Consider the following 14898-nt stretch of genomic DNA (forward strand, 5'->3'; position numbering starts at 1 on the left):
GGAACCAGGACTGCAAGAGCTTTACTCTCCTCACTCCACATCACTGCTGCCTGCATGTCAGACACGCAGGCAGCCTCAGCCTTCCTCTCTCCCACAGTCTCATTGACATCAGTGCCGTGATTAAAAATGCTGAATTTCTAATTCCTGGCAATTTCTAACTCCTAACAATGAGGAAATGGGGGAAGAAGTAATGTTTGAGAAGTTTACACATCCAAGGTATTCTCAATGGCACTGCTTCACAGGAAAGGAATTATGTCCCAAGTCACCTTCAAAGCTGAATAAATTATGAAAAAGCAGTCCTTGTTAAAACAAAACACTAGGACTTCAACAAATATGCCAACATTCATAGACTGCTAAAAAAGATTTAAACTTGCACACCAGTTTTAAGAGCTTAAGACTCATTCTCCATTTGAATATGTGAAAAATCACAGCATATGAATATATACTGAAAGAAAAAACAAGAAACAACCAGAGCAGACAAAAAAAAAAAAAAAAATACCACAATTTACTTGTCACCTCCTAGAGTTTCTGATCTGTCCTGTAAAAATAAATCAAACAGTTGCCAAAACATGCTAACAAAGGCTTTGCAGTTTTATTTTTCCTGCTTCTGTTTATAAGGTAAGGGGTTTTTCCCTATGTAAAAGTTAACTTCTTCACACCCAGAAACTGGACAAGCATCAAGGCTCAAGACTTAATTGTTCTTCATTTAATAATTTCTACCTCAAATGGAGGGGAGGGAAAAAAAGTCCACACCCACGAATATTATTAATCGGTGCAATAATGCCACAAATGCAGCTGCTGAACACAGCATGTTTTCCATGCTTTGCAGCCACACGGGAAATAATGCACCTTTGAGCCAGGTGTGAGTCTGGGGAAGCTCATCAGAGCTTTGGCCTGAGGAGAAGCTTACAAAAACACAAGGGCTGGGCAAGGCAGGGCCTGCAAAGGCCTGCTGTGGCTGTAAAAAGCACTGCTAACATTTTTAATCTAATTTATCATCCAGGTAAGAACAGTGCACTGCATTCTGACATAGGGCTTTGCAATTGCCTCTTCAACTGCAGCAACACCTCCATGTGTGTGGGGGGGACAGTAATTCCACCTGGAGAACATCCTAAGCTGTGGGAGGCAGTCAGGCAGGCGTGGTGAAAAAATACACCTAAACTCTTGAGGAATTTGTTAAACAAAATGCAAGCCCCACACTTCCCTCACCTGCAGTGCCACAGGAAATAATGAATGAGAACAGCAGCATGTCCTGACTGAGACAGGATCAAACTGCCAAAAAACACCATCCATCAACTCTTCCAGGCCACTGCAAGAGGTGAGAACACGGCAGGGGAATTTTTTTCCCCTGTCCATTCAAAAGGGGAAGGCTCTGACATGACCACCTCAAGCAGCTGGCTGCACAGACCATGGGCTGGACTCTCAGCAGGGCAAAACACCTCTCTGGTCAGTAAATATCTGTTCACTGATGCTTTTGGCGTTTGTATTTGCAGAAAACAGTTCACATGCTGGTTTTGCACTTCAGGTGCTTTTTTTCCTCCCTGCTGCAAATTTAACTGCTTGCAGCTTCCATTGACACAAAACATTCTCAAGATGGTTGTCACAGCTTGCCTTTCACTTAACAGTCCATGGGAACATTACAAGCTATACAAACCATGAAACCACTGCTTTTTATCATCACCAGCCCTTTAAACACTCTCCACTCCTCTGTTCCACCACTGAATGTGCAGCACTGTTTACTCCCACTGTAACCCTTCGGGGTCTTGTTTTTGCCACTACAACCCTTCCTGTCCTTGCTGACCTGCAAAGCTCAGGAGCTGAGCTATGTAAATAAATGGACATGCCCTTCACAAAAAAAAAAAAAACCACCCAAAAAACCTCAGTGTTAACTACATGAATGCATCCTCTGATCTGAACAACCAGCAGTCACATATAAAGACCACAAAATTAAAAGCGTTTTGTACACAAAATGTTACAAGTCAAGAGTTACAAGTCAAGAGTTCATTCCAGCTGAGTTTCTACTTGACTGACGACATAAATCCATAACTCTGTCCATGAGAGCAATTAGCAATGAACAGCACCATTGACCAAACATAATAAATCCACTACAGCTCGCTCTAAGAGACCATGACAGAAACTGGAGAGGAACAAACCTGCAGAGACCTCACACAATACAGTTAAAAGCAGAGGCCACTGCTAAACCAGAGGGCCATTAGCACTGCACTTAGCAGAAAGAGCTTGAAATTATGTTTGCAGAGGTCCTGAAACACAAATTAAAAAAGCTTGTGTTGAACATAATGATGGAGGTTCAGCTACTCGAGGGATTCCACCATGCCTGGAGAGGGAGGATGAGGTTTAGTTCCCAATGGGTCTAAAGGACAAGGGAATTACAGGGAACCAACTCCAAGCCAAAGACTACTGCAGCACCAGGAGAGAGCAGAAACCTGAACCCCATACTCAGAACCTTGGGGTTATCACAGGCAACAAGCTGCAGACCACCTGCAGCCTCAAGCAAACAGAGCAGACCTGGGGGAAACGCTGTGGGGTAAAGCTGCTTGTGAGCAGTGTGTTTCCACAGAGCGTCCAAGAATGCTACAGAATGAAACACTGCAAAAAAATGACTAATGGAAAAAAGAGGAAGAATGGAGCACGCTGAAAATGCACTGAATTTTTCAACAAAACAAGGAAGGGCCAACATGAGAGGAGCAAAAATATCCCAAAGGAGCCTCAAATACAATGTGAGGAGACCAATACAGGCTAGGTTTTAAAGCAGACAACATGTTCAGGAGGGTGGCGCAGACCCTTGACTAGAAAGAACTGGGAGTACAAAACACTGTGTTCTTAGGAAAAAAATGAAAGTATTTTCTGAAGGCAAGACTTTTTCTCTGCTTTCTAGAAAGAAGGAAATCAAAACCATGACAAGATTTTGCTCCAGGCAGGTCAGCACTTGCAAACAGATGTTACTAACAGTTTGGGAACAGCACAGTACTCACCAGAACAGTTTGTCTTAAACCACTTTTTGTAACCTATTTTTAAAATAAGCATTGCTTTTGAGGGAAGGGTCTTCACTGGCCCCCAGCTCAGTGTGCTTGAATAGTATTTTCTAGTCATTAAATCCACCCTAGAAAAGCAAAGAATAAAAAAAACCCTGACAGAAATTGAAGGGAAGCACAGAGAGTTTTGACTCTTGTCAGCGTAAAGGGGCACTGAACCAAATTAAGGCTGCTCTCACAAAGCTGCAGCACTTTACCTTAGCTCAAGATTTTATTTCATTATTTTGGTAACCATAAGCACACTCTCTGTGCTGGCCGCATCACCTTGCTCACTCAGTGCCAAGCTCTGGTACACAGCATCCAGCACCAAATCTCCTGCAACTTCCACACTACACTGGAAGAGTAGAAAGACCTTCTCTTCTCTCTTCTCTTCTCTCTTCTCTCTCCCAACCTCTAGTCTCCTGGGACTACTTTTCTCTCCCATCTCTACCCCCCATTTTCATCATCCCAGTGTTTTTCTGCTGCATCCCTAACACACAAAGAGATGAAGACCCTTCTTGAACCACAAGATCTGGTTCCCACTGCTTTAGTTCTTAAAAAAATTATGGAAATTAAACTTTTTACAGCTCATGGAAGATTCTCAACCACAGGTTTTAGAAAAAAGCTGCTAAAAGATGAAATCACCAGATACTGGGCCAATAACCAAACCTAAATACTACAGACATCTCAGTATGCATTAAAATGAAATTACTGCTGTACAAAACCAAACCTAATTAAAAGCACAAGAAAGCAGCATATTGAAATCACTTAAATTACTATGAAATACTTCAGGGCCCTCTAGTGGTTTAATCTCTGGTATGAGAAAAAATCCACAAAGAATTGTTTTTAAAATAAGGCCACTGAGGTGTATGGCAATAATGTGCTCTATTTTTGTCACTCTCACGTAATTAAGGGCATTTGGGCTGGAAAGCTGCGTAGCAAATTACCAGAAAGGTGAAAAAACTACAAACTAATGCCTGTTCACAAAATCAGCTAATGGGTAGCATTTTTTGTCTTCATTAAAATGAGAAGTCACTCATTAACATTCTCTACTGTGCACAACCAAAAAAACACAAAGGAAAAAAAATCACAACCACTCTCCCAAATTCATACCAGAATGACTACTTCATTCAAAACTGAAATGCTAAGCTCTAAACCAGCTCTCTACAGCCCCAAACCGCATGGTTAAAAACAAAAAAGTGGAAAACTGAAATTTCCTCAAAAAAATGCAACTGCAAGATTTCATCCACACTGCTCAGAACACTGCTCCATCTTTCATCTATCACCCTAAAAGTTACATCCTACTCTGGCTTTACTACACAGAAAAAGTGATGCAGAAAGCAGGTAACAAATTTCCTCTAGAAACATGGCAAGAGAACTCAAAGCAAAGAGATGATCAGTCACAATACTTGCAGGTGTCTGTACCCCAGTCCAAGATGGTGTAAAAGGACAAACAGTACCAAATATCAGTTGCAAAGGTTTTATACACCTACCTACAGTAATAGAAAAGGAATCTTGTGTCTTTTAGAGACCTCAAAACTATGACAAACAGGGGAAAAAAGCCAAATAGGACCTCTTTCAGATCTGAAAAGTAAATTACTGAGCTTGGAAATTATTCCAGCAGATCCTGTGATCAGGAGTGTGGTGGCAGGACCATGACAAAGACAATGTTTAAGTGCACAAATCTTTCACAGGCCAGTCAGAAGCCATGAACTTCAGCCTAAACACAACTCAGGAGCAAGTGCCCAGAACTTGGTGGGATCTGGTAAGCTCTGAACCCAGCAGCAAACTGCAGCCACTCTGGAAAGGGCCATGACAGAACTACAAATCCATACCTGCTCCTGGATCTCAGCTCCACGCTGGCTCTGGGAAAGAGAACCCCACAGAACTCACCTCACGGAGGTTATACTGTGGATGAGCTTTTCAGATGGATCTGACAGCCTGGATGGAAGAATTATCTCAACTGGCTGCAGGCGCAGAACCCGACTCTCCAGCTCCGAGCGGGAAGCACCGTCCCGAAAACTGTCAAAAATCACCTCTCCTGTAGTTGGCTGGATTGCCTGCCAAACAAAAATGTGCACACATATATCCAGCGGATATTCACATTTTCAGGGACTGCTTCAGAGGCTCAAACTGTTAACTGGAAACAAAATCTATGCTGTAAAATCATACAGCACCCCCACACGCAGTGAAAGCGGCAGATCCAAAAACCTGAATGTGCTTTTTTTCAAACCCATGACACAACAATAACCTCAAAACACTAACACAGCACAGCTTTGTCCTGGGCAGTGGCAACAATAACTTACAATACCTTAAAATGTAAATGTGCTTTTGTTGTTAGCAGTCCACCACTGCTCAAGTTTTAATACCAGACAAACCTACGAACTGAAGTCCATGAAATGCACATGTAATTCGAACTGGAATTTGAACACTTGCTTCTGTTGTTCTCTCCCAGCAGCAGTATGACATTCAAACAGAAACACAATCAAGACATTTTTTAATTAATTCATCACCAGCTGACTGGGCTTTGCTGTGTGTTTTGCTGGTTGAACAGGACTGGGTTTAATCTTCACCAATACAAATCTGAAGTGTAACTCGAAAGTCTCTTCCTCTAAAGAATAGTATTTTGTAGATGAAAAAAGTGCTCTCAAGCTTTAAAATATTAACCCTAAAAATGTTTAAACATTGAAATTTGTAAAGCATCTGAACAAATTATTTCCCTAATGTATTTGGTTAAAATACTAATATGTTTTCAAGTGAAACAGGAGCAAAACCAGTTTGATAAATGTTCAACTATCCACTCCATACCTTTTCTGAAGTTTTCAAATATAAAGCCATCACAGTTCACACACAGATATCTTACCTAAAGTGCCTCTTTTTACCAAAAAAAAAAAAAAAATCAATTCCTACTCCCCCGCAAAATAAAATCTGAAAGACAGAACAGTCATGAATTTAACAAGGTAGCCACCCACCTCCCCAGAAAAAAAACAAAATGCACAACAAAACAACCCCACACAGACCCTAAAATACTGGCTCCTGAGAAACTAACTTACCATAATGCCTGTGACAATGTCACCTTTCTTCCTGTCCTTCAGGTGGTCCCCATTTTCACAGATGCAGAGGAGGTAGCTATCGGGGACATCTGCTGTTACCTCTTCAACATCTACAGAATCATCCAGCTTCAACAAAGGGTTCACATGTAACAAATGTTCAAAAAAATACTACACGGATTTGGGTGGACTGTTCACAGGTCTTTCCAGACCTAAGTCTTGTACTCTCAGACATTAATCTAACAATCTTTTTAGCTCCTGGTATCTATTAAGTTTGTTTGAGAAATTAAATTAAAAGCATGAGGTAGACAAGACCGGATAGAGCAAAACAAAAAACTGAAGAAATAAATTCATTGGTTAAAAGCTGTTTCTCTCTTATTTTAACATTTTTTAGGCAAGACCTGCAGGACACTGCAGATTTGCTAAGTCCACTCCATGACCTCAGAAAGCAACTACAGTAAACACAACAAACCCGCAGCTAGCCCTGGAGAGACTGGACTGCTTGTAAAGACATGTGGTACGTTTTACCACAACATAAAATTAAAGGAACTTTATTTCCTGCTGGCACTCTTATGTCAGCCACTAGCTGCCCATGTTCCATCCTGGTGATAACACCAGAATCAAGGCCTCCCAAAGGTTAGTCTGAAACCAAGTTTATTTGAAAAGGATATCTTCTCCAATAAGTGTAGACTTAGTGTAGAGGGCAGTCAGCTTACGGCTGAACAGAGAGCTTTTATTTTCTCCAGCAGCTTTCAGTGCTGCAGTTTCCATTTGTTTTATTACTCCAACCTACAGGCAGACAAACAAGAAACAAAGTTAGATCTCTGGCAATAAATTATTGTTTTTATTATTCTGTATATCTGGTAATCTTTTAAGATGTGCAAACAACAAATGCATATTTCAAGCTGGAATACATGATCAACAGAAAGGGCTCTCACGTCAATCCTACTAATGAGATTATAAAGCAGTGCTTTTCCTGACCCTTTTCCTACTCCTGACTGCCCTCTCAACTTCTGTACCTGTGCTTCTCATCCTATTTTGAAACAATTTAGCTGGACATCACTGCTTATTAGAGAATGGTTGCTTGCGTCCAGTTTAGAATCAACAAGTCTTTTTCTTGGAAATGGAGGCAGAAAAAGAGGCTATCACCAGAAAGCCACAGAATTACAGGGATGCAGAACAGGAAGGAACAGAGAAAAAAACAGTGGGCTGGGATAAGAAAAACAAGGATGTGAGGAATAATAAAACAGAGAGAGGATATGTACATTTCTCCTTATTAAATGCAAAAACACTGAGAAAAATAATTGTTCTGGAACTGTTCGTGAAAAAATGAAGATACTTCTCTGAATCTGCTAATGGCTCATGACACCCCCAGCACAGAGAAACTGAAACAAAGGGAAGTTGGCCGTTTCTACTGCGGGAGCCAGTAGATAACAAGCTGCCCACTTCTCAGCTGAAACCAGGGGCTGGTACAAGCAGTGCAAGTTCTCTCAGGGCTGGTCTGTACTCAATTAGCAGGAGTCAGGGGCAACCTTGTGTCCCTTGGCTACGAGGCGGCGCACGTGGACGAAGAGCCGGTGGCTGGGGATGCTGGCGGTCATGAAGTTGTGGTCCAGGTGACAGTAAATGTTCAGCTCCTTAGCTGCAATCTGCAACAAGAGTCAGCCAAAGGGTCACAAAGTAATATAAGAAGGTAAGGAGCTTATCTCTATGACAACAGTGATGCACAACTGCAATTAAAAGCTCGGTGACAAAGGGAAAACATTCCAGGAGAAAGCCTGGAGGGGCCCCTCCACCTCCCTGTCCCAGCATTGCCATAAACAGGGGATTCACTATCACAGGCTGCAGGTGTCAGGTTTTAAGGCTGCACCTTGATCTTTACCACTGTGAGGTAAACCACCCACACTGCACACACAGGGTCTGAAACACAGCTCAGCAAAAGGTCAAACGATTTTCACGCCACCAGAAACGCAGCAGGAATGGAAGCATTTAGTCTGTGGTCATAAAGATGGGATTAACCCGGCCAATCAACCAAAATACTGAAAAATCAATATTGAACAGCAGTGGAAACTAAATACTTAATAAAAAAAAGTAACAACACTAACTAAAATGCGACATTATCGTGTGTGATTTGAATGGTCTTCTTGCCCCAGGTGTTCACTGAGCAGAGGATGGGGTGCTAGGCAGGACCTGCAGGCAAACACTGACCTGTCTATCTGAACTGCATATTTCTATTTCTGGGCTGTAAGTACACCAGCAAATGAGCAGACAAATTACACAGCACAAATATGATGGGGAAAATGAATTCCCAGTAACCAAGCAACATTTCTCACTGGTCTCAAGTGTGAAAACAGCACCAAACAAAGGCTGGTAGCAACGACTTTGGGACAGCTCACAAGAGAAAACATTATGAAACATTTACAAACCACCACTTTAACATTATGTTTGTTATATAGTCCTTTCCAGTTCCTGCAGATCTGCCATGTGTAGGTGTCACATCCAGGCATGCATTCAGGGTACTCTCTGCACCCAGGCTATACCTGCTATATTCATCTTTTCTAACACCACTTGCTCCATTGCCTTTCCGTCTGAAAGATTCCTAATGTCATACATAACACTACAGTTATGTATTATATATATATATTACAGTAGAGTTCTGAGCCATGACATGCAATTCATCTCAGAAAGTTTTTCAACTTTAACTCTCACAAAACATTATTCTAGGAACTCACTTTAAATTCTTAATATACAAGACAGCAAGCACTACCACGTGATTACAAAGTAATAAATGCAATTTTGACCCAAAACAAAAAAAAAGGTGTGCATAATGGATAGTTTTGAATTACAGGGCACAGAGATTTTTCAACCTGATTTCAAGTAACAAAACAAAACAAAACACCCTCTTATGCCCCCAATGAAATCTCCTTTCCAGAACTGGCCCCAGACCCAGGATGACACCAGCATAATCCAAGTATCTTTCCATAATCTTGGAAAAAATTACCTCTGCATCTTGTCCAAAGAACCGGTATTTGTATCCACATTCCACACACAAAACAGCATCTTTATACTTTTTCTTCATTTCTATAAACTGGAGCTCTAGTGGAGTGTAAATGCTTTTGGTTCTTTTATTAAGATTTGTCTCTGAAGAATTTTGAGAATTTTCATAGGACTTAAGAGACGCAGAAAACTGACTAAGATTACATTGAAACTCCTCCTGTAAATAAAAGGTGGGAAAGTGGAAATTATGAATCATCAAACAAATCAGTTGCCCCTCCTTTGTTTGCACTGACCACAGAGGAAAAGATTGCTCTTGCATTGAAGAGCCCCAAGCTGCAGCACAACTATTGCAGCAGGATGTACAGAACACAGTATATTTGGAATGAAAATTAATTAAAAAGTCCTGAAAGTCAAAGTTAGTTAGTCCTCAGACACCTGGGGGGAAATCAGAACCCTATTGTATCATAAGCTCCCAAAGCACAGACCAAGACAATGCAGGCTGCAGAGACTGGGCAGTCCAAACAGGCCCATATATTGAAATAAGGATGAGTTGCTGCTCCAGTTTAGAGGTGAGAAACTCCAGCACGAAGAGATAAATGATGTTCCAAACATCCACAGTAAACCAAGGAACAAACCAATCTGAGTCTCAGTTCCCTGTCTCAGCCACCATAATCGTACTCCTTCTCCAGTTCGCACTTCCTCCAGTTCAGCAAACCTCTCACAACAACTTAAACACAGAAAATCAGCACTACAGTTTCTAAAACCTCAAATGTGAAATGCTTTGAGCTCACTCTGTCTGCAGTTTATCATTTGCAATGACATTATGTAGCCTATTCTTGCCAAGCAACTTCAGCTCTACCATGCTGAGCTGTTCTGTATTGTCAGCAGTGATGGGTTCAGAAGTGCAGAGAAAAATGCTGAGAAGTCTTTCACTTACAGCAAAATTCCTCCTCACTTACACCACAAGATCAAATACAGATAGTATTGGTTTAAAAAATACAAAGACAACCCTCCAGAATTTTTTAAAGCATATGACTATTCAAAACACAATCAGGTTGTGCTATAAACTTCTGCATCTGCAAACAAATCAAATAAACTTCCATTTCTACCAAGGGTCCCATTCAGATTACAAGAAACAAAGTGAACAGACTGTTTAGCAGCAATGGTAATTCAGAAAAAAACAAACAAACAAAAACAAACAAAAAAAAGAAACAGATGGCTTAAATCTTATATATTTTGGGTCATGGGAATGTACAAAGTGTGCAGTCAGAGAACAAGTGGGGAAAAACAGCACTTAGACTTAGCTGTAACTGCAAAATCCTCACAACTGCACACCACTAAGTAAGAGAACCCAGCCTAGCTCAAATAAAGCTGCCCTGCACCCAGAACTTGGGTGGCCTCAGGAGCTCAGATGTCCCTGCTGCAAAATCCTCAGCTCACAAACTCAGCACTCTTTGGCCCAAGGTCTGTGCCAGCCAAACAGGGTGACCTCGTCTCATTTTACAGGAAACTGTCATGACAAACCATGTGAAATAAGGGCATGGAACCAGGCAAGAGGAGTAGAAACAAACACAAAAGCCGACTTGGTGAGACGGTCTAAGTTACCAGCTGGAGGAAGATTACAAAGTGAAAAGCAGGACACAAGCAGCTAAAAGGATCCCTTCCAAGGAAGGCAAGGAAAATCAAGTTTTCTCGGTTCTCCAACTGACCACATCCCCAGAACCTCAAGCCCTTACCACAGCAGAATTATCTTGCCACAAGCTGTTCACTTCAGCATTTGGACCCCACATCCACACAAAGCAGAACCCCTCCCAGGTAAAGGCCACAGCCCTCAGACAGGGAAGGTTAAAATCAGCTTTTCATACAAGCTCCTTCCCCCACAAAGCCAGATGGAGAACTCCACCAAAGAGCAGCCACCACAGTAAGCCATGAGATGCATTCTAGGACCTGAGCAGCTGACCCCCAAACCCCCCAATTAACTAATGTTAACTACTCCCATAAGTGAAGGGCAAAATACCATTACTCCATTCAAGTCTCTTCACTTGCACCACAGATATCATCATGACAATTTTTTGTGTGAGCTACCCCCACCTTCTGCAGATGAAAAAGCAGTGATACCTTTACTAGTTAGATTTACCAGCAACTAGATTAAGCCACATCTCAGTGACAACCCTACACGATGTTTCTGCAAAGAATGCCTGCTGGAAGTTTAAGAGCCCAAACCTGGAACTGAAAGGAAGCTGAGCAAAGTGCCTCTCTGAACATGTGTTAATTGTTAGGTGTTACAGCTCCCTTCACAGGCACAGGTGACACCAACAGGGCTTCTGTTCCCTCAGGATGCTGCTGTGCAATGGTATCACTGAGGAGCCAGAGCAGCCAACCTGCTCAGCATGCAAGGAGCTTCAGAAAGACATCTGCACACAAATACAGGTCTGTGGGGTTCTGCTGCACCATTCCACATCACAGCACAGGAGCACAAAGGGCAGCCTGTGCCAGAGTTTGCTGGTTTAACTCATAACAAGCAATCCACACGCCCCACAGGGGCAAAGCTCTGCATACCTTCTGTGCCACCTTTGGGCCACTGTCCCAAGATGGGAGAGGATTTTTCAGTTCTGAGCTCCTCCCAGTAACACTGGGACATTTCTCTTTCTCCTGAAAGCCATCCTCCCGGAGACTGGTGCACTGCTGGTTCGAATCACTGCAGAACTCTCTCAGCCTGCCCAGAGTTTCCAAACAGATACGGGACTTCTCACACTTCTGAGATTCTTCTTTTGGTGAAAATTCACAACAAAAACACATTGGCAACTTATTTTATAAAAGAGAACATCTATTAGAAGAACATCAGTAAGCAGAGACACAACCATTTTGCTCCACATCTCTTTTCCCTGTGCTCCCTCTCCTCTCCCACTGCAGTATTTCTGCCAGCCTGACAGAACCATGCACTTAAACAGCTTGGTTACCTTCCCTGGAAAACCAATATTCCTCACATGTGTGCTTCTCTGTAAGTGGGAAGAGATTATTTTTAGGACTGACAACTGCACAGCCATAAAGTTAGCTAAGAAGACTGGGAATCAAGCAGATTTTCTTTCCACACGCTTCTTTACGCAGACAGTATTGCCTCTTGAGGGTGTACTAGTGATACTTCAAAGCATCACACCAACAAATTTAATACCATTCCCACTTTGAAACTCAAGAGGCTAATTCTTCCTATTGAAACGTAATGAACTTTACATTCACTGGTTTTCATACCAGCATTACCTTATTAAATTCTCTGCTCAAAGCCAGATGGAACTCAGGCATTTCTGAGGCAACAGAGCAGCTGACAATGAAAAACTTATTTACTGGCTGCCAACGCTTGAGGGTTTGATAACAGTCAACTCACTTTTATCCTGAGTCTTCAGTGGGTTACAGATCTCTTCCAGAGTAATCTGCCGTGCCTTGGTCTTCTTTTCACATGGTTCATTGCTTTCAGTAGATGTGCTCCTTTTTGTGCCACATTTAGAAGCCTGAAAAGCAAATTAAGCTAATAAGTTCAGTTACCTTTTCTGTTTGCTCTTCTCTGAAAGAGAACAAACAGCTTCACAATAAGTTAAGGCAAAATTGTCCAACCTCCCATCCCTGGTATTGCTCAAGGCCAGATTGGAGGAGCTTGGAGCATCCTGCTCCTTAGACGTATTTTGAAACATGCATTTAGAACACTATGTAAACAGAAAATTCACCAATTTTGCTGCTTCATCATTGACCTTTTGCAAGAACCTTTACTAAATATGAAGAAGTAACTTGTAAATCCAGCAGAACATAAACACTTCTCACAGAAGCACACAACAGGTGCTTTCAGCAGCTTGCATCCACATTTCATATCGTGACCTCAGATGGTTTAACCATGGAATTTAAATTTCCTTGGAACTAAGCAGGAACTACAACCTCACCAACTAAACCCAAAACCTCCATATAACCACAGCCCACATGAGTAGCAGTTTTCAAGCCCACTGTAAAATACCACCAAATTAACACTAATTAGGAAGCTTATTCTACAAGGGCAGAAAGACGTAACCACACCTTTTAACATATATTTGGACCAAAGGCAACCCAAGTAGCTGACTTGAGTCACAGGTAAAAAAGGCAAACACCCTTCCAGGGCCAGAAGGGGCTGGAAACAGTAACTACAGGGAGACTGGAAAATACAAACCCAGAATGAAATCCACCTGCAGAGACACAGCCCCTTTTCCCCAGTGGTGACACAGGGAGTATCTGCATCACTGCAGGCTCTTTTGGCCTTGCACCTACCAGCGCTCAGGCCCCAAGTCACCTGAGCTCCAGCACCTGGGACAGGAGCACAGCTCCCTCACTGCACGCCAGAGCTGCCCAAAAATGGGATTCATTCCTCAGCGTGCCAGTGACACCGTGCAGAGAGAGACCCCCATGGGGCTGGGCAGGCCTGGGTGCCCCGGGCTGTCCCAGCACAGCCCTGCCCTCTCCGTGCCATCCCTGCCGTTCCTCACACGCACGCACGGAGCCGGGGCTGCCCCAGCCCTGCCCCGCGGTGCCCCGATTGCCCCGCGGGCCGGGGCAGGGCCGTGCTGGAACAGCCCCAGGGGCACCGGGGCGGGTGAGCCCAGCCGGGTGTGTGTGAGCGCAGGGCTGAGCCTGGCACTGCCCTGAGCGGGGGCAGCTGCGGCACACGGGGCCCCGAGCCTTCCCCGAGTCTGCCGGGCATGCAGGGACCTACACCGACATCCTCATTTACATCCCTAAAACTTGCTAATTGCAGGAGCCCTAGACTAAGGGATGCAGCTGCTGCCTGTCCCACTGGTCAGGTCTCATTTCTGGCCGATCAGGCTTCAAAGTACACAAAGATCAAACCCCAGAGAACATCCTGACTTATGATAACCTTGATATTATTCCACACTTTGCAAAACTGGAAGGCACAGGGGTTCAACACTGGTGTGAAGCAACAGTGGCATGGACCAACATGCTGGCCTTGCCCAGATCACCAAACCTGGGCCAAGCCCCAGCTCCCCTATAACAGGCACATCCTGTATTACAGAATCCCAGGGGATTTGGGGCAGAAATGTCCCTCTGGAGCCCCCAGCCCAGCCCTGGCCAGGCAGGGCGCCCCGGTGCATCCCACAGGAAGGTGCCCAGCTGGGGCTGGGATGGCTCCACACAGGGACACTCCCGGCCCTCCCTGGGCAGCTGTTCCAGGGCTCTGCTGTCCCTCCATGCACACAAGTTCTCCCTCCTGCTGCCCTGCCCCTCGCTGCCCTTTCTTCGATGGCCGCTGCTGCTGCTGCTGGCACTGGCAGCGCCGAGCAGAGCCCGGCCCGTGCTCTGGCAGCCCCAGCACATGTTGGGCCGCGTTGATGGCATCCCTGGCAGCGTTCCCTTCTGCAGCCTGCCCAGCCCAGCTCCCGCAGGCTCTGCCCACCCCACAGATGCTGCACAGCTCAAATCCTCTCTGGGGCCTGCCCTGGGCCCTGTCCAGCAGCTCTGTGTCCTTCCTGCCCGGCTGGCCCTGAGGACCCGGGCACCGGTGCCCACACAGATCGTAGAGCTGGGAGCTGGCAGCCTGTCCTGCAGTGTCCGTGGCGCGGTCAGGGACACCGGGATGGACACCGGGATGGACACCGGGATGGACACCGGGATAGCGGGCCGAGCCCGCCCCAACCCGCCCCGCGCACCGTGTAGCGGGGCCCGCTCTCGCCGCCGCTCGCCGCCGCCCCGAAGAACCTGCTCAGCACCGGCTGCCCCGCGGCCCCGGCGCCCCGCCGGCCCCGCGGCATGGCCGGGCCCCGCGCCGCGGCACCGCCTCCCGCCGG

General features: G+C 44.6%; 1 protein-coding gene across 2 annotated transcripts in view; it reads right to left on the reverse strand.

The window, feature by feature from the left end:
• Positions 1-14862, reverse strand: part of MSH3 (mutS homolog 3) — a 93476-nt gene extending 78614 nt beyond the window's left edge. For both annotated transcript variants that reach the window (XM_063181036.1, XM_063181035.1), the window contains exons 1-8: positions 14761-14862; positions 12462-12585; positions 11639-11847; positions 9084-9296; positions 7615-7731; positions 6752-6871; positions 6086-6229; positions 4926-5092 (exon numbers count right to left, since the gene is read on the reverse strand). In XM_063181036.1, coding sequence (XP_063037106.1) covers positions 4926-5092; positions 6086-6229; positions 6752-6871; positions 7615-7731; positions 9084-9296; positions 11639-11847; positions 12462-12585; positions 14761-14862 — 1196 coding nt within the window. The remainder of the gene's footprint in view (positions 1-4925; positions 5093-6085; positions 6230-6751; positions 6872-7614; positions 7732-9083; positions 9297-11638; positions 11848-12461; positions 12586-14760) is intronic.
• Between the last annotated feature and the right edge of the window lie 36 nt (positions 14863-14898).

This window comes from Melospiza melodia, chromosome Z, assembly GCF_035770615.1.
Source record: "Melospiza melodia melodia isolate bMelMel2 chromosome Z, bMelMel2.pri, whole genome shotgun sequence".
In the NCBI taxonomy this organism is placed as follows: domain Eukaryota; kingdom Metazoa; phylum Chordata; class Aves; order Passeriformes; family Passerellidae; genus Melospiza; species Melospiza melodia.